Below are 20,507 nucleotides of genomic sequence, written 5' to 3' on the forward strand. Positions count from 1 at the left end.
CTGTTCAAGTTTTTTTATTCCTTCTTCTAGGCTATACAGATTTTTTCACTGGTACCAACTTTGACTTCAAATTAAAAAGTCCTGTGTACAGCTTTACACTTGCAGGATTGAGTACAGATCTAACTTTGTTGACTCTGATGGAACGTCTTGCTAATTTAATCTACTAGAAGACGTACCCCACACAGCTGCACAATCTCTACACACAAAACACACAGTTTTACCAAACCTGTTTGCCAAATGATGAATACCTGTATATTTTGGCTTTGTATTATAAACCTACTGAACAGGAAGAAGCCCAGACTAAGCACAAGCTAAACTGTATTGCTTAGCCATTTAAAAGGAAATAACTCTTCTTTTGAAAACCATAATGAACCTGGGTTAATGACAAAGCAGCAAACTATTTTTATAAAATGTATATAGAGAGTGCTGAAATGAAGAGGAAAGTCACTTTAGACTCAGCAGATTGACTGGTGTCTCAAGATTCTTCTTTGGAATGAAGCATCATCTCTTGTTTCTGACAAATTTATTTTGGCATCTCTTCCCTCAGTCATCCCAGTTAGTCTCCAGTGCATATTGTGACGCAAAGTTTGGTCCTAGTGACTTTATTCCAACTGACTGGGAATAATATCTGGAAAGATGTAGTGGTGGATTAAAAGGAGAACGTTACTAATGGTCTTAATCTCACTTCTTCAAAGTGTTTTACAAATTTCAGTTTATATGCTTATACCTTAAAAAATAAACAGGACCAAACTGAAGACCTTTAGAAAGTATTTAAATGTGCACTCAGATGCTTTTAGGCACTTTGCCCAACTGTGACCTTGAAGAACAAGGTCATTCCTTATATAGCTTTCAAATACAAAGATAAATCCAAAAGCATAGACAGTCTCATGTCCATGCTGAAAACAGCTGGAGTTTAGAGCAGGGAACCTGAGCTCACATCTCTCATGGGGTGCCCAGACTTCAGCATGTCTTTCCTGCCTTCCAGCTGCAAATGCCTCATGTTTCCAACACCTTTTCAACAAGAGACACCAACACAGGAAGGAGCCATGAAGTTGCCCCCTCTGATGCCAACTATCCAGCCAGGAACTGGGAGAGGACACAACCAGGACAACTGGTTCCAACTGACCCAAGGATATTTCACACCATATGACATCATGCTCAGCAATAATACTGGGGAAAAGAGGAGGAAGGGGAGGATGTTCAGAGTGGTGGCATTTGTCTTCCCAACTCATAGTTACGCGTGATGAAGCCCTGCTGTCCTGGGGATGGCTGAGCACCTGCCTGCCTATGCAAAGCAGTGAATTAATTTATTGTTCTGCTTTGCTTGTGTGGGCAGCTTTTGTTTTTCTAATTAAACTGTCTATATCTCAACCTACAAGTTTTCTCACTTTTACTTTTCTGATTCTCTCATTGATCCCACTGAGGTGGAGAGAGCAGCAGCGCGGCGCTAAGTTTGCTGGCTGGTGTGAAACCATGACACACAGGTATAAATTACAAGGGAGTTAACTCAGGTAGGGGTTACAGGAGCTCATTAGGCCACTTGCCAGCAGAGTAGGGATTAGATTAACATGTTTGCATCTTTAACAGGTTCTTCCAGAGAAGAAGACAATCTAGGTTGTGGGCTCCCAAGATATTGAACCATTTATTAGTTTAGCCAAGGCAGTAATGAGTTGAGAATCACCAAGAGACACATCAGATGGAGACCAGCATTTGCAGCATCATCACTGCTTCTGGTAGCAAACACTACAGAGAAAGAGGCAACGTTCTAGTTGTTTAGAGGAGCAAAAAGGTCAGCAACCAGCTGGGAAACACCTTCCACAATGAGGAGCAGTTGGCCCAGCAATCCTAAAATGCTTTTGTATGTATTCACTTTTAAGGATAAGATACTTCATCTCCGTAGCTGTTTGGCTCATGCCAGCGATAATTCACTATCTGTGTGGTTCGCAGCTCCAAGTGCTTCACTGTGTCAGTATTTCCATCAGCTGTCTGCTCCTCTTAGACATCAATACTTGTTTCTGGCTGAGCCTGGAAATGTTTTATTTTTGGTTTAACGCCTGCAGCAATCAAGTTATTTATTTCTGAGGCATAAAAAGAGAAGGAGGTGGAGGTAGTGACCTGTTACTGGGCTGCTTATGGCCTCAAAAAACTCCAGGCCAACCCGGGACCTGACTGATGCCCTCCTTGGTTTCAGGGACTGTTTCCAGGTGCTGCTGGGCAGTGCTCCCAGGCAGCAAAGGCCCACAGTGCCTGTGGGAGGTTTGATGGAATGAGATAACCCTAGAGTCACCTTGCAGTGTGCTGGGTCCTGGCTCCAGGCCATTCCATCCATTTATTTCTCTTCATCTATGTTTTTATCTCTGGAATACCTTCCCATAATCCTATTTTTCCAAACACCAAAGTGTTCGTGAGCCTCCCGGGGAACTGCTCTGGTGAGGTAAATGCATCCCTCATAATCATCATTTTTCTTCATCCTGCAACAGCAAAACATCCACTACATGACTAAAACCCCACTGGGACCCCCTTCCACAGAGGGCTCAATGCACATGACTTTCAGTACCACCAGCAAAAGATTCCTCACACCACCCTGAACCCTGGCAATCCCCAAGAGCCTTTTCAGGATTGCTTCACAGCCCAGTGCTGGAGTGGATAGGCTCATTTCTAAGCGGATCATATTTTTCCCTTTTCAAGCTGGACAAGCTGTATTTGGCAGGTTAACAAGCAGACAGACAGCAGTGCTCCATGCATTTCTCTCCTCAGGTTAATTCGAAAACGTTTCTTGTTCATGTATTTTATTGCAACAAATCCGCCGTGACAGGATATATTATAGGATCATGGAGCAACAGCCATGCCAGAGCTTTCTCCTGTTGAGTTTGTTATCCTGTTCCCAGGGGAATCATGGGAATTCAGCCATTGAGATGGTGAATAACTGCTGGAAGGATATGGAAAGCTCCAGCATTGGTGGGATGAACATGGTCATGATGGTAAAGAGCATGTAGACAACCTCCCAGTTCAGACCAGCGCTGTGTCCTACATACTTAGCCCTGGTTTATTCTACTTAAGTGTCCCACCTGTGTTAACAGAGGCCCATTGTATTATTCACCTAGCAAATAATATTCCAGCGTTTTTTCACAATACCTGTGTGGCTGTTCCTGAGATGGAGCTGCTTTCCCACCTCACCTTGGGACTTCTGCACTGGGAAGAGCCAACTCCAGATGGGAAATAAAACACTTTTCTTGCCAAACATTGCTCATTTAGGACCAGTTTAAATTTAAAAAGCAGCTAGGAGGGGTGACAGGTGGCCCCAGTGCCACTGCCTCACAAGAACCATGCCACAAACGGAACAGTGCCACATTTCCATTCCCTCTGTCTCCACAGAGAGGCAGACAGGCCCTGGGGGAATATTAAAAACCACCAAACAAACGCCAGGCCCTGCACCCCTCAGCCCCTGTGAGAGGTAGGCATGATAAGATCGTGGGATCCCCTGTCTACCCCAGAACCTGACTTCTCTGGGTAGATAAGATCGAGGGAGAGGCTTCACAGCCAAGAGAGCTCACCTGAAGTCACTGCATACCCTCACGGCACTGCAGGGAGCTGACAGGGCATTTTTTATATATGTATTTTCTATCATATTTTATAAATAAAATAGAAAGTATTATATAAAATACACATCCTGTCTTGTCTCTTCCTCCCCTTTTCTCCCCTTCTGAGGTCAAGACCCCTATTGCAGCACACTTCTTCCTAGTGTCAGGCTGCAGCCATGCTGGGAAGGGGCCTGCTCTAGCAATCACAGCAGCACAGGATGCTTTGTCAAAGCAGTATCATCTCCCAAAATGGTGTTCTGGTCTGTTATCTCTCCTACTCAGTGAGGCTCACAGCCAGAAATAAAATATTTCAAAAATAAAACATCTGTTTGCATCTATAAAAGCCTAAACTGTGAAAGAAAAATGTGTTTTTAGGAAACCGTATCTTGAAAAAGGGTTTGCCTCCATTATTTCACAGAATCACAAAACCACAGAATGTTTTGTGTTGGAAGGTACCTTAAAGTTCATCTAATTCCAACCTTCCCTATGGACAGGGGCACCACCTTCCACTAGGCCAGGTCACTCAAAGGCGTCACTTTATCTTTCACCTCATGCACTATGTTTGCTGACACAGAGGCAGTTCTCCTGGAAAAGCTTAAAACAGCTTTCATCATCATCGTCATTGTCATCATCATAGTAGCAGTAGTAGTAGCAGTAGTAGTAGTAATAATAATAATAATAATAATAATAATAATAATAATTTAATACTAAATTAATACTAAAATAATAATAATAATAATAATAATAATAATAATAATAATAATAATAATAATTATAATAATGATAATAATGCAAAGTAGACTGTCTATACTGTATTACCACCACAGTGGCCTACGCAATTGTTACCAGGCAATATTTCTTCCAAAGACATTACCAAGTAAGTGTGCTGCACTGTGTTACAACCCTGTGGGGGTTTTCTTAGTTCTGTTCTAGGAGAAAAGTAAACTTTTTTCCTAGAGAATTAGGAGAAAAATAATCAGGTTTAGTTCTGTCATATGCAGCTTTCTTTATAAACAAGAGATTATGGAAAGGAATAAAAAAAATCTCTAGTGTTTAGCTTGGCTATCCCTGACAGCGACTTTGGAAGAACTTCCAGAATGGAAAAAGCAGATGTTGCAAATCTGCCTTATCTTCAGAGCAACTGTTGACTCTGTTGTGCAAATCCTAATTTACATCTGCATGAAAGGTTTCAGAGATTAAATGGCATTCAAGAAGGAATATTAGCTTTTCTCCCTCCCTCCAGCTCTCCTTTGAATGGATTTACTACTGGCAATTAGCTTTCTGTTCCATCGGCCAAGTAGAAAACAGGATTCATCAGGACTCTACAGTATCCTCTTTTTAATGGACTGTTTTCTCAGATCACCCAATTCAGATGCTGAGTTAGAAGAAATAAATTGTCACAAAGCTAAAACAGTTACAAAAACACTTTGGCCAGGAGGATTTTCCTCAGACACTTGGAAAGTCCTGAGGGGGACAAAAACCCACCAGAGAACAAATCAAATGGGCCTCCCAGCTACACCTACAAAAATAAGAATGTAAACCCCCTCAAGAAGTACAAAGCTTTGCTTGCTGCTGAGAGCCCAGAGCCAGTCCCAAGGACAGCCTTCTGCTGGGGCTTTGCTGGCTTAAAGGAACAGACAGTGATGGGGAGTTTTCCTTAAAATATGGCGAGACTGTACAATCAAACACTTTCCTTGGTTCTCCACTCCAAACACAAAACAGGGAAGCAATCACCACTCATATGTATCTAGTGAGCTCAGAGTTCTGTACCTCCTTTTTGAACAGAAATAAAAGAACTGATATGAAATGTCCTCCACTTCATCAATGGTCCCTAAAGACAGGGAGCAGCAGATGGGAGGCAGCATGGGGATGCTGAGGTCCCCAGGCTATGAGAGCTCCTGCTCAAGGATGTCCATGCATGCCCTGCTCTCCAAGGTGCTTTCCTCAAGGAGGGCAGTAATGAGCTGTAACAGTTCTCAGTAGCCCACACTCACAGTGGGGATGACATCAGTCCCAGCCTGGTCTGATGAGCACACCCGTATAGCTGTTTGCCCACATGTCACACAGCCCACCTCACCCAACCACAGTGACCAAACATGGTCAACCCAGACCACTCCTTGCTCAAGGCAGAGCATTAGGACACCCATTGGGCTGATCCTTGGTGGAGCACAAGAGACTGTGTTGTCATCCTATTGGTGTCTTCCTTTTGTTGTTTCTGAAGAATGGTGGCCAACTTGGTCTCAGCTTTTGCAAAGCACAGCAGGCACATCACAGCTTGATGTTGACAGACAGATCCCACCACAAAATGGCTGATGTTTTACATTCCTACTCCACATGCCTAAGGAAGTCCAAAAAACCCTCAGCATTGCAGCAAGCAAGCAACTACCACAAGCCCTTTCAAAGCCAGTGAAGGCAGCTATGGAAACTGAGGCACAGAATGAAGTTTCCCAGCAACCCAATGGACTGAACAGAGCAGAACTTGGCTTTGCTGAACTGTGGAAGCTTTCAGAAAACCTATGCTCTTCAGCATCAGTGCACCACACCCTTCCTCCTGCTTCGCTGAACCAGGTTACATGAAGGAGTTTTGTATATGACATGTGACATGTGCCAAAAAATTTAGCAAAGTGTGCAACAGTTTTAGCAAGTGAATACTCCACAAAGTATAAGGAAAGGAGAGCAACTATATCTCTGAAAATATTTTTAAGCTTTCTTATAAATACTGATAAGAATAAGCATACATTGCTGAATAATTCTTTTGAGTTATTTTTCCTGGCATCTTCCACATGCTCATTTGCTTCCAAAAATCCTTCAAAAATTAAATATTGTTGGATTTTGACCTCCAGGGTGGGTTTTCAGCTATTTAGTGTATTCTATCAAACCTTCACCACCTCTTAAGTGCTCTTGCAGATTAATTTTTAAGTTTAGGTTTATCTCAGACTAAGTTTTAAAGGGATGCAAATGTCCCTATTCCCTTTAAAATTCCCAGGCCAGCTTTGCCCTGGCAGCTACTTGTGATGTCTTTCTGAAGTGGGCTTTAAGATCACATGGCATCAGAAAAAAATTGCCATAAAGCCCCAAACTTTCCCCTTCGGTTCACAGCTATGCAGCTCCCAAATCCCAGGTTCCCTGCATTTCCCTTGGACTTCTAATGTGTACTCCTCTAATCTTTATTTAATGCAGGCAGCTGGCTGCAAATACCCCCAAACAATGACTTTAATCCTAAGTATCCTGAGCACTGCCCCCTTCCTTCCCGTACCAAAACTGAAGGAAGAAAAATAAAAAGAACAACCTCAAGACCACAAGATGGAGAAATCCAAGGTGTCCACTGGGCCAAAGGAGCAGAAAGACACAATGAGCTAAATTTTACCCAGTTTGCTAATTAAAAACGGAAGCTACCCCACTCCGGAGCCAAGGCGGGGAGGTGGGGGGAGTTTTCATGCTATTCAAAAAATCGGCTTCCAACTGGGACCATATTCACTCCACATTAATTGTCATTCCAACTACGAGTGTCCTAGTTTCAAAATGAAAACTACTCTCCAGTGTAGCTCGTGAAAACTAACACCAGTTTTGAGGCATTAAACAAAATTTATTGATTGCATTTTCCCACCCACTAAAACTTTAATAAGCATTAAACCTCAAACTCCTGGCCCTGCTTCCTCCTTCTACCCTCTCTCTCCATAAAAGGGGTCAGGCTCCTCTATATGGAGATTAGGACTTAACGTTTGGTATTTGTTTATGAGCCTATCAATTGCCTTTATTTGGGGGAGGAAGGGGGGAGCAAAAGCACATCTTAAAAAAAAATCCCTCTTGTACAGGGATTAAGAGAGGGCAAAGGTTTAGGGTAGCTTAGGTGGTTTTTCCCCTAACTGATTGTGGGGTTTAGATACATGATGGATCATGTTCATGTGAATGAAAATAAGTAAATATTCCCCTTTTTGGTAGTTTCCCATGAGTAATATGAAATGCTATTTTTTAAAGATCCCTATTGCTCAGTAACAAGATGCAAACTTCACTCTGATGGCCACTTTCAGCTGTGTAAAAGGGAAAAATAATAATAATTTGGGGGCCATTCTGTCTGCATACTTAGTAAAAAAAAACAAAGGTCAAACATTTGAAATGCAAAGGTCAGTGATTAAGCCCAGAAATCCATATCTAGGCATCAAAATGAATAGTGAGATTTTGAGAGTGCTTAAGGAATTTAAATGCAGAGCCTGACCTGGCTCAGCATCTTTCAAACCCAAGCTTGCTACTTCAGTCTCAGGCGAGATTTAGGTGCCAGGTACCCAAATTGGGGAAATTTAACAGTAATCTCCTTTGGAGAAGTCTGATCCAGTTTAATCTGAAGTTGTGAATGACAAATGAAGATTTTGTTACTTAGAAAATACATCTAACTAGAGCTGCAGCACTTTGTCCTTGTGCTAAATTCAAGTCTTACACTTCAACATTATTAGAGATGGCAAAAAGAAGTAATGTCAAAAATTCTTTTATTTCTCTTCTTTAAAGAAGCCTGCTAAAGAGATTACAGGCTGTGAGTTCACTGCTCTGTTAAATCAACCTTACAATATTTTTTCAGCTTGTTTGACTTGATGTTTGTGTATACATTTGTGTTTTCACCTTTCTTCATTCAAATCACACGCTTAGCGTTTGTTCTGTGCTTCTCACAGGAAACTTAGTCAGTTCGTTATTTGTATTAAGTCTACTGAGTTATAGAAAACAGACTTGGAAAACAATCCCTAAATTAGCAGGACTTACCAGCTTCCATGCATATGCGCATACACACAGAGCATCGCATACCATCCAACCTGAATGCAGAGGTTTATCATTTCCAGCAGCAACAGAAGGGCATCAGGTTCACCAGAACAGACCTTTTAATGGTCTCGCTGTAACCATATCTATTTCATCAGGGTTTGGACTCCACGTTACAAATTAAGAGAGAGTTCAAGGAAGTCATGCATGTCTCGGTTCCCACTGCCTTCAAGCAGTTTTAATGCCCCCGAATAATCATCTTCCACAAACTTCACTATGTTGGGATCCAGTCATGGCAGAAGCCAGTTAGACACTTCTATGCAAAGCTATTTTAATGCTGCTGTAACGAAATGCAGACCCACAGCAGGGGGCCTTTTCCAGCTTCCTACAAGAAGACATGGCTGGCCCTACCTGCATGAACCAGGGACCTTCCACAGGCACTTTGGGATACCTCCCCCATCCTCCAAAGCCTGATTTTCCCAGCTTTTCCCTTCCCCACCAGGAACAGTTCTAAAACCTCCTTCTCTCTGTGAATCAGTATCTAAGTGTCTGAATGAGATGGATGCTGTTGTGACAGAAAGAATGGCCCCTGCAGCAGGCAAGCAAAGAGAGAAAAAACCTAGTCACTTCTCTCTGGCAGATGGCAAATATAGATAATAGAAACTGAGCCCAGCAGCCACCAAAGGGATGTATTTATCCGAAAGTCAGGCACTAAAGCTAAGCTCCTGCCATGGTCCCTTGGATGGGATGAACCACCACCTTGTACTACTAGTGGAGACATGAAGTTGTACATCCTCCCTCAATAATAACCCATAAATGGAGCAAGAGCTGCCCACAGCATTCTGGTCCCTCCACTCCCTTTCTGAGGGTAAGTGGCTAATTCAGGGTCATCTCTTCTTCCTGCCTGCCCTGAGACAGCATATGTTGCTCCTCCAACTGCTCCTTCTCATTCCCAGAACAGCTGGGCTCAAACAGTGGGTGAAGTTATTCCTGCAAAGACTGCACCACTTGTCTGTGCTTTATTTGCTATGCACTGGGAGTAGAGGGCAGAGAGGGAGAAAACCCCTACTTCAAACATTTACACATATTTTGAAAGCACCTGAGTGCTAAAAGGTTTCAGGACCTTTTAGCCAGAACTAATACATTCCACCCATAGGATGACCTTGTCCAGACCATGTAGATGGCTCCTCAAAGAAGGATTTGCATCGTATTGGGTCACCAGATCCAGGATCAGGTGGGCAGTTCAGTTTCTCAGGCAGCAACCCACCAGCGAGACCAGAGTGCTAAATACAAACCTGTCCCTTTTTGCCCCTGCACTGATGGAGACAAGGCAAAAGAGAATCCCTGCTGTTCCACTCTGCCACCTCTGTGCTTCCCATCCCTTCACGAAGACTTTTGTGTTGGAGAAGCCCAGTGCCTTCTCAAATCCCAAGATACCTGCATGCCTACACATAAAAATGTGGCAGAAATCACATTCCTTCACTAAATAATTCACAGGTTGGAGGCCCAGCACAACTCAATAACACTCTCCAGGCGTTATTTTCCGTTGTTGACTGAGCAGATGGCAAAGCATTTCTGTGGTAGGAGGCTTCATGTTTGTGCTTCCTTTGCCTCCTAGTTCAAATGATGGCAATACTAACTGAACCACTGGGCAAAAGAAAATTGAGTGTGACCCTTTAGTCAATACTCTGGGGGTTCCCAATGGCCCCTTGCAGCTCTCTTCTCCACCTGGAACAAGGACAAGAGAAGGTGCTGATGTCAAGCTGCCCCCACTCCAAGATACCTAAAGATGAAAGAAAGTATCCGTAACATAGTATATACAGTCCTCTGGGTGTATTTAAACCTCACAGTACTTACTGTATTTATATTGTATCCCAGTTGGGATTGGCAGCTGGGGGTGCAGGAGGGTCATTTTACCCAGTATCTTCAAGGCTAATGCCAGAATCCCCCAGTAACCACTTACACCTCTTTTCCCAAGCTGGGGGAACTAAGCATGGAAAGCCTGAAACGTATTTCTTATGCTTAATTACAGATTTCAAGTGCCTGACACCAGGCACTTATTATGTTTTGACACTGATGACTTTGGGCTGAGATGGAACAAATACGGTGCGCTCACTCATCACTCACTACATCCACCAGTGTGCATGTAACCCAAGAGAAGGCAAGTGACGGATTTGTAGAAACTTTGGGCAGGGATGCAGAGAGGACACCATCTGCTGTTTCTTGCTTTTTTTTTTTACCCCGCTTCTCTTCTGTAATTAATCAATTAACAAATCAGGAGACAGAGTTTTCTTGCAGCCTCCTCTTGTGATTACTCCTGCGAGACAAAGGCTAAGGACAAGGCAGGGTGGCTGCAAGGTCTAAGTGCTGCCTGTGGAGTGTGGAGCAGCACTCTGGCCAGTCAGTGGGAGCACTGGGTTCCTGGCCCTGTGACTTCTCCCACCCAGGGGCCTCCTAGAGCCCAACCCACCACATGCTGGAAGAAAGAGGCTTTCTGAATTTTCTTTGGAAAAAAAAATAAATACTGCTTTCACAGAAAGCTGTGAAATCATGCATAACACACCGGCTGTAAAAATGAAAGTATTTTTAATTTATTTTTCCCCCCAAACTGCATTCAGCTCATCTCTTACACAGTCAATACTGGAGGCTGGAACTAGGTGACCTTTAAGGTCCCTTCCAGCCCAAATCATGATTCTATGGTTCTAAATACCAGCTAATTCATGTACCTCCACTTACCAGACCCCCTCACTTCTGCATGAAACCCCAGCTTATTAACATAACTATTTAAACTGGACATGTTTTCTTAAACAGTCTTCTTTCATAAACTGCCAAGTGACAGTTGCTTACTGTCAACAAGCCTGGGTACTCCAAGACAGGGAGAAATATGCCCTTTCAAAAGGCAGACATATCGGCTACCAAAGAAAGATTAAAATCTGGTGTTTTTCTTTTCTCCCTCCTCAAAAATGCTTTATTCGTACAGATATTCATGATACAGATGAGGAGAGATGGTACAATGCCTAATTCCAATCATTCTTTTAATTAAAGACAGGCTCATGGAGGATTTATCTTCACTTGCACATGCTAGTTGTCAGGGCACACTCAGAACTCCCTAATCTTCCCCCTGCAACTGGTTTTTCCTCTTCACATTCAGCTGTGATACCGCCATCTCCCAAGGCACATCTCAGTTCATCTCACACAGATCCTGCTACCGGCTAGAAACAAAATTCTTGCCTGGGGGAAATCTATCGAGAGAGGTTAAAAAAATTTAAACAAAAATGAAATCACCAGTTGGTTCAGAACCTACAGTCTCCAAACAAGCTGCTGAAGAATTTTGCTGGGAGGGAATTGCTTGTACTTGAATCTTGCACATGAAAGCAGGGATATATAAAAGAAGGCAGAAAAACCAACCAACCAACCAAAAAAACCAACCCTATGGGAAAACTTTTTCCCGTACTTAGTCTGCCCATGAAGTGCCAGGAAATCTCCTCTGCCGGCTCCTGTCCGGTGCAGAGTCCCGGAGCTCAGCGCTCGCCCCACAGCCCCGGGTCGCCTGCAAACCCCCGCGGGGGATTATTAACACTTTCTCCGGCGCATTGTGCGGCTCGCTGCTATTATTAGCGCTGGGGCTAATGCCGGCCGACACTGATACAATGGCAAAGAGGATGGGGCATGAGGGGACGGCAGCCGGGACTGCGGCTCGACTCCACGCGGGACTCGCGACACAGTCATGGGGGGCCCAGGTGGTGGCCACCACCGTCGCCTCCGGTACTCGCGTTTGGGTTATGCTGCTGCTGCTGGCTCGCATCAAAGCCGGAGTTATAAAAAGCAAGATAGGAAGTGAAGATCTGTGTTACAGCGGGTTAGAGAGGAATGAGAGGTCACGGAAAGCCAGCTCCAGGGATCCCCACCCCCACATCAGGAGCCCTTTTACTCGCCAGAGTTTCCTCTGCTTGTTAAAATGTTTGGGTCATTAGAAAGCTTTCCAAACAATCCCTGCTTATGCTAAATAGCTGCTCCCACCACGATCTGTGAAGGGCTTCAGCCTGCTCTCTTGGAAATCAATGGGGGCTTTTTTTTGCCTAGGATTCAATAGGCGCAAGATCAGGACCTCATTATTATTTTTACAGGACTACAAGCAGCAGAGAATGGCAAAACCCCTAAAGAAAGCAATGACCCTCCAAACCGGGAGCCAAATTTGCTATGAAGGATCTTTACAAGCTCTGTCAAGCATCAAAATAAAATTAAAAATACAATTCTTGGGAGCTTTTCAGTTTTTTGACAGGGAAAGCATAAGGTTGAGAAAGGCTGGCCTCATCATTTGGATCCAGGGACATTTCCCGTAGCTCCCTTTTACTCAAAAGAAAAGCCTTCATAAAAATGTATTTTACCTTTCCCAGGGAGAGTGAGCAAGAGGGTCTGAGCTGTCAGTTCAGGGTGATGCCAGTTACCCTGTGGTACCCCATGGAACAGAAACACCTTCAGGGCTTCACATGACCTCCTCTGCCACAGAACACAATGAAACCTCACAGTAAGTCCCCTCTGCAGAGCCACACTGGCAACACAGAGGACCAGAAGGCTCCTGGGACATGGGTCCTGCTACGAGGACATGTCTGCACTCCATCTTCAAAGAAGCCAGGTGTCACCTGCCTTTGATGAGAGGAGCCTCAGAGATGCTCCCGTCCTTATCACAGTCCTTGGAACTCTCTGACATTCAAGTTCTCCACTTCTTGCCTGTTACTTTACATCACTCCTTCCTGTTGGCATCCGTGAGAACTCACCTATGCACCACATCACCACCACAAAGTTTGGCCCCTAAGCAATATCTGGCTATTTTGCTGACTCCCCTACACCCAACTCGCCCCAGGTCAAATCCCAAATGCTTCAAATCCATTACTTCTGAGTACTAGTCCAATTCTTATAAACCAGCAGTCATCTGGTCTCTAAAGCTTTACTGATTTAACTATGTCAGCTGAACTAATTTAGTGAGATTCCTTGCAAATAGCACAAGATAGTTCAATGCAAATCAAGACACAACTACAAAATACCCCAATTTCCAGGGCATAAGTATTAGATGAAGATAAACTGATGAACACTTTCATCAGTTATCAACAAGCAGCAGTTGAGAAGCCACCCCTGAAGGTTTCTGACATGCCATGGTACACTATCATTGTTACTGCCTTTTCCTAAGAGACTTATACTCAAGTTCAGGAACACAGTGATGGTTTGGCTTCTTGAGTGAAAAGGAAAAGGGGGGAAAAACCACAAACCGACATGCTAATGTGTCAGCATGACATTTGCAGGTACTTCAATAGCACAGAGTACAAACCCCGAGTGCAAACACCACTGATGGAGTCCTGCATCTGTGGTGTTCCCAAGGAAGAGCCTTGGGCACACATGACAGCCTGTGGAGCTGCATCTGCTCCCAGAGAGTGATCCTAGGCTGTGTCCTAGGCTGTGTCCTTTCCTCACCCAAAAACTTGGAACCCTTCTCACTTGAGTCATTAATTCTCTTAACCCCTTGCGATTTGCAGAAATGGCACAACCCCAAAATCTCACTTATGCTAAACGTGTAAGCACACGGCAATTGTTTTGCATACAGTTCTGCGTGATAAAGAAATCTGCTTCCAAGTTTTAATAGAACCTTTTTATTTAACCAACTCATTATCTTTCCCTGCTCTCTGGATTTGAGAAAGCAAGGCCAGCACCAGACCTATCTCCCCCTCTGCAATAAATACCACCCCTTTTTCTTAGATGAATACATCTGAAACTGAAACAGTTACTGGAGGAATGTTTTCTTACTTGACTCTGCTGCTATTCTTCAAAAATAGCTTTGCTACATTGTGTAACCTGAGTGTCACAGCAAAAAAAAAAAATTCATTTAACCATCTCCTGCCTAGTTTCTATCCACCTGAACAAAACTCCTGATAGCCTATCAGAATAATAGGGCAGGTTTACGTCTGATTACCTTTCACATTTTAACTATTAAGTTTACTAAAGGTTTTACTCAGCCCATATCTCACAGTTCTTGTTTGGTTTTGATACTATAGAAACTTCCTGGTCATTCAAGCCAAGAAGCAGATACTTTAGGAGTAAGCACACCAGGAATACTGTATTAACCACAGGAATAAAAGCCCTTCTTCACACACACAGGGCTTTAAATCATATCTATGGCACCTGGCAACCTCAGCAGTGAGCGCATGAGAAAGGGGGCACTGGGAGAGTTAGCTCTACTTCAGAGAAAAAGTGTGTTTTTTTAACACGATCACCAAATAAACAGCCAAAAGACGGGCAAATGCTAAACTGATAAGCTATGTAGGAGGCCAAGAAAAAAAAGTTGGGAGTAACAAAGTATTTTAAGGTGCTTTCGGCATTGTACACATCTTCTGTTTTACCCCACCATTTGCATAGAGGTGCTTTCAGATTTACTGCTCCAGCACCCTGAGCTGTCTGCTGTGGCATACCATGAAAGGTTGGGCTGAACCACAGTCCCATTTGCTGCAAAAACAAAGAAGGTTAAGGCAAATTTTTACCATCCACCATCCTCTCTGGCATACAAGCTGGTATATGGAGAACAAAGTTTGTTACTAACCACTATTAAAACAGACGGCAAACACTGAAACAGCTACACCAAACCACTCAACTGAATGGCTTGGAGGGTGCTGAGTCAGCAGGCATTTTCAAGTTTGGAGGGTTTCTTAAGGGTCAGAAAAATAGAAGAAACAGCTATGCAGAGCCAGACAAAGTCACAGGACATATGAAAAGAGAAAAATATATTCAAACAGGGAAACAGAATGGAAGTCAGTTTCATTGTTTTAACTGTATCAAGTTCAGCCTAGCTGGGAAATACTTGTCAACCAGGAGAGGGAATTCAACTGCATTTTCAGTAGAAATATCTGAATTTGTTGTATTTGTACTGGGTCTACCTTATCTATAGTAAAAATTGAAAGAGCTAAACTATGAGTACAACACAGCCACTTCTCTGGGAAGCCTTACACTCCTGCTCAGGCACTGAACACTATGCACTTCAACAACTGCCAGAAAAACCCACCAGCAGGCCATGCCCTAACCTTAGCTAAAACCAAGGTTCAGCAAACGCCTTCTGTCACAGCTCTTTGTGCCAGCTGACAGATCACTGTCAGAAACACCTTGGTCCAACGCTTTTGTAAACAGATTTTATTAACTTCTCAGAAACCAGGCTGATTCCCTGTCTTTTAGAGTCTCTTAAGTGAGTAGCAGATTTACACAGTAAGTGTTCAGGGAGGACAGCTTTCTAAGCATGTAGTTGGATATCAAAATTCACTTTTATTGATCATATTTTAAAAGGAGACATTTTGTTTCTCAGCCTTATAGAAAGGGGGGAGAACCCTCCTCCAGTTTCATGAAAAATTTCAGCTTGTCCAGGCAACAGACTGGGTCCACTCGATCCAAACGGTCCAGAAACAGTGGTAATGCCACTATCAAGGCTTCACTAGTGTTCACCTAACTTCAAAACCCACTCTCAGTCAGGCTTCAGGAGAGGTGTGCTTTCCCAAACAGCACTGAAGATTTTTTGCAGGGAGTCATAAACGTCAGAGTAGCTCACTTTAATTACATGATTTAATTAACAGATCAACACTTTGCTACACAATTTTCAGATTTACTTTCATCACATTCCCTACTCAGCAGTTGCTAATAAAGTCTTAATTAAAAGAAAAAATCCTTAGATTTAATTGGAGTGATCCTTGTCAATATGTGTAGAAAACCTGATGTTATACGGCTAGTATTGAATAGATTGAGTTCATCTCTGCACTGGAATAGACTTTCTAGGTCACTATTTACTAGGTAAGAAATAGATTTTTTTGAAAAGAAGTTGTATTTCATCATCTTTTACTTCTGTCCTCTTATTTTACTGCTTAGTAAAATATGCTAGTCTCAACACCAAAGACTTTAATTAGCTTTTTTAGCTGATGCTGCTGTTCATGAGAATAAATGGATCAACTTTTAATCACAAAACTATCACAGCTGCCCACTGAATCTTAAAACATTTCTGATCTAGGGCATAAAGTAATCAGCACCATCAATGTATGACTCTTTGTAGAGTGTTTGAAAGCATAAACCCTAAGGTCAGCTCTAGGAACAGTCAGTGCCATTTGGTACACATTTCAATACCTTTATAATTTTAGGATGAACTTTAAAACGCTCAGATACACAAAGCAGAGTGACACAGATCACCGTACCCTACACCTTGGATCCCTTGCTGGGTACATGATGAAAGGCTACAAGAGCCCAGACCACCAGCTTCATGAAAAACACCTCAAACTGTGCATTACTAGTTCCTCCCAAGCAAAAAAAATCACAGGAATTGGTACATGCCCTCCCATTCAATTTAAGCAAAATCCCAAAACGGCCCTTCTTCCTGACTAGAAAATTGCCCAGGAAGGACTAACTCCGGGTGACAATTTTACTCCAGTGCTGAACAAGGAAACTTCGGTTCTTGCTCCTGACAGACTGGGAGAGCTCTCCCCTCCCCTTCCCGCACAAACTCGATCAAACATTAGCAGCTCTCTATACAACTCTTTCAATGCACACAGACAGCCTCAGCAGCTAACTAGTGCAAGACAAATCCTAAAAAGCCCAGAAATTGCCTTTTTCGCATATACCGCACACAGACACACACACACACAAACGAGCTACAGGAGACAGGCTGGTTATCAGAAGTTTTTAAAAGTGAAATACTGCCGTTTCAGTTGGTCTGCTCTCTAAGAAAACAGCCAGCATTACTTGACATTCACAAATCGTACTAAGTAATATCTTTATCTGAATACTAATGCAAATTGGACGGCCTTTTTTATATTGATGTCTATTCTGTGGCTGCTGAATAGAGTGACCGCATGCTCAAAGCTGCAAAGGAGTTCACTGACCTCCCTAATCATCTCTGTCATAGCCCCTGAATGACATACACATTCAATCCTGCCTCGCCTCTCTACTTTCATTCATAAAAAAAAAAAAAAAAAAAAAAAGGAGAGGGAGAAATTTGACATTGTTCTTCCTGCAGCAGCCCCAAGAACGGGAGAGAAGAGAAACTCAGCCCAGATGAGGCCCCTGGTGTTTTTAGTTTAGCTTCTATTCAGCAACAGCCCCGCCATCTGCCTCCTTCCTGCCAACAGCCGAACACCTCCCTGCGGAGATGTTAAAACCTGCACCCCCTCCACCTCCGCTAATAGCCAGTATTCATATTAGCAAACATACACATACCTCGAGAATGCCTCCCTTCAATGTGTGTTTTATGTAGCTGAGTATAGGCACAAAGCAGTAGCTGTTATAGCCTTCACAGCCCCGTGTGGAGAATTAGATCACTGGGGAAAAATCCTTCCAAGCCTCTTTATGGAAAATAAGGCCTTAGACTGTAAATGCAAAGCCCAGCGAACAACAACCCTCAGTAATGAGCCAATACCCCATGGCCCATTTGACTAGAAGAAAGAATTTGCTTTTTACCATTCAATTCAAAAAGACTGAAAAAGTAAAATGTGTTTTTACTTGGCTCTGAAGGTTTATATTCTTTACAGTTTCTTTTGCACAACCTTTCCCCTCCCAGGTCGGACAGGCAGCGGGTGCCCTCATGGTCGCGGAGCCACTGGCTTTAGCAGAGAGCTGGGCAAGCAGCACCAGTTTCATGCTTCCCCATTCACGTGGATGGTGGCAGGAGAGCCACTGGCATTGCAAAGCTCTCTCTGCTCTTGCAGTCCCCATCCACGGGAGCTTTCAACAGCTCATAGTGATGGGGCAACTCTCAGAGACTTCTCTAGGTGTTGGGGTTGGTGTTCCTGGCTCACAGAAGAATTCCACTTCCAGGGAACACAGTGAGCGCTGACTGTGACATCTTTGCTTTGGAGAAAGCTGACTGAGTGGTAAGAGAGCGTGTCCTGAGGATTTCCACTGGAGGTCCTGTAAATCCCGACCCATCACTCAGCTCACAGTCATTGCTGGAGGGATGTTTCCCTCTGTGTTACCTCTGAGAATGGCACTTGCTACGATTCCAACATCCCAAAGCTTTAACCTGCAAAAGTGTCTTAGAGTACGGAAAGGGTTTAGCACCATTTCAACACGTCATCAGCTCCAGCTACGGGCTGAAGGTGTGGGTGGAAGCCCAGGGACCACCGAGCCAGCCATCGAGGTTGCTGCTCACCCCCATGTGCCGAAGTGACAGCAACAATACATACTTCAGGCTCAACCAAAGAGACTGGGGGACACTGCTTCTGCCTGATGACTCCCGCACGCTGACCTCATCTGCTCTGACCAAATCCCTGCGATGTTGCCCCATAAATCAATTCTTTGGGCTGTGAAAAATGAGCCAAACGAGTTACACTAAGAATCTGGTGTTTTATTAGGACTTTCTTGAAAACAAAACCAACCCCCGGTCTGATTTATAGCTTCAACCAAAAGGGGTATGAAACTAATGCCCCCACCCCCCAGCCTCCACGAAGTCCATTTATTCCCCTGTCACTTTTTTGGCAAACAGGCTTCAAACCCTTTCCTGAACAATGGAAACTTTTTGCCGGGTACATGCAAGCCCGAGGACGGAGGGCTGCGAGGGGGCTCCCTTCCATTAAAGAGCTTTGAAAAATAAACAGGGACTCAGGTAGCAGCTGAGGCGGATCAGTGAAGCACGATGTTTCAAATCCTCTGTATATTATTCGGAAAGAAAAAAAAAAGAAGAAAAAGAAAAAACCGCAAAACGAGCTTTTGTCCGACGTGTTAACTTTTTTTCACTCGCAGCTGCGGTGCTGCCTCTCGAGGGGAGATCATCACCGGCTCCCCCGAAATGCAGTTCATTTCTCAGCAGAACCGCTTGTTCAGCTGCGACCCAGCGTGTGCCTACCCGGAGCTGCCGCAACTCCACTTTTCCTCCCCAGATGTGGATATAAATGAACTTTCCTTACTTTTCCCACCCGACCACGCGCAGTCAGAGCATTTCCGACGGGCGCTGAAGATGCGCCGCTACACACGCACAGAGGCATCTTGCCGGCTGCTGTTACACACGGGGTGCCGCACGCACTGACAGGCTGAGAGAGGGCTCCTGTCAGACAGGGATACTCTTAAAAGCAGTTCGGCCCTCCTGAGCGCCTCTGCGGCTCCTCCGAGCCACGCTGAGGTGGGACCACACCGGCCCGCTGCCACTGCCCCGCGTTCCTAACTCCCGCTCCACAGCCGGCTCCGGCGGTCTCCATCCATCCGCCCCGCTTCGCTCGCTCAGGGAAGGGGACTCAACGCCAAACCTGGATGCGCCGGAGGCGTCCCCCGGAGCACGTGTGCGCGGCCGCGCAGCCTTACCTGCCGGCTGCCCGCCGCTCCTCGCCGCCGCCGCCTTGCCGCCGCCCCGCCTTGCCGCCGGCATCCCGCCGACGGCCGCCGCCAGGCACAGGCACCAGACGGAGCCCCAGGCCGCCCGCATGCCTCCGGAGCGGCGCCGGGGCAGCGCGGCCGCCGCCGCACTGCCCGCCTCAGACATCCCCCGGCCGCCGCATCGCTGCCGCCGCTCACCGCTCCGCTCCGCCGCCGCGCTGCCGGGAGAGGGAGAGAGGCACTCAGATGGGGCAAGGAGGACGAGGGAACCCCTCGCCCCGGTGCCCACGTGGAGGGAGAAACAGGAAAAACGATGGTAAAATAGGCGGAAAAAAAAAAGTAGTGGGGAGCAGTAAAAAAGTGCAGGGGGGCCGCGCGAAAGCCCAGTGCCGAGCGGCGGCGGGGCGCCTACCTGCGCAAGCCCCGAGGCCGGCCGCGCACCGCGCATGGAGGGATGAAGGGAGGGAGCGAGCGCCCGCAGGAGCCGCCGCCTGCCCGCCCGCTGCCGCGGCGCTCCTGCGTCTGCTCGGCGCGGAGCAGGCGAGGAGCGGGGCGGCCGCGATGTCCCCGCCCGCCGGGCCGGGCCGCCCGCCCCGCCGCCCCGCCCCGCCCCGCCGCCGCCGCAGCCGCGGGGGGCCGCACCCGCCCCACTTCGCGCCCGGCCCCGGGGCTGCGCGGGGGGGGCGGTGGCTGCCTCCCCGGGGCTGCTCCCGCCGAGCCCCCGGCGTGGAGCGGGCACCCGCTTACCGTAGGCGTGGGGCTGAAGTTGGCTCAGCGCTCCCGTGGTGGGTCCCGAGTGACACCGCACGCTGCGAGGGACACCGTCGTGTCCCCTTCTCCTGGCACTCTCACAGCGCG

General features: G+C 45.6%; 1 protein-coding gene across 6 annotated transcripts in view; it reads right to left on the reverse strand.

Moving 5' to 3' along the window:
* The window catches only part of FGFR3 (fibroblast growth factor receptor 3), a 56,483-nt gene extending 36,307 nt beyond the window's left edge, over window positions 1-20,176 (reverse strand). For all 6 annotated transcript variants that reach the window (XM_071556968.1, XM_071556967.1, XM_071556966.1 and 3 more), the window contains exons 1-2: window positions 20,062-20,176; window positions 19,638-19,867 (exon numbers count right to left, since the gene is read on the reverse strand). In XM_071556968.1, the coding sequence (XP_071413069.1) occupies window positions 19,638-19,815 (178 nt within the window). In that variant the 5' untranslated portion in view covers window positions 19,816-19,867; window positions 20,062-20,176. The remainder of the gene's footprint in view (window positions 1-19,637; window positions 19,868-20,061) is intronic.
* Between the last annotated feature and the right edge of the window lie 331 nt (window positions 20,177-20,507).

Source organism: Pithys albifrons, chromosome 5 (assembly GCF_047495875.1).
Source record: "Pithys albifrons albifrons isolate INPA30051 chromosome 5, PitAlb_v1, whole genome shotgun sequence".
Classification (NCBI taxonomy): domain Eukaryota; kingdom Metazoa; phylum Chordata; class Aves; order Passeriformes; family Thamnophilidae; genus Pithys; species Pithys albifrons.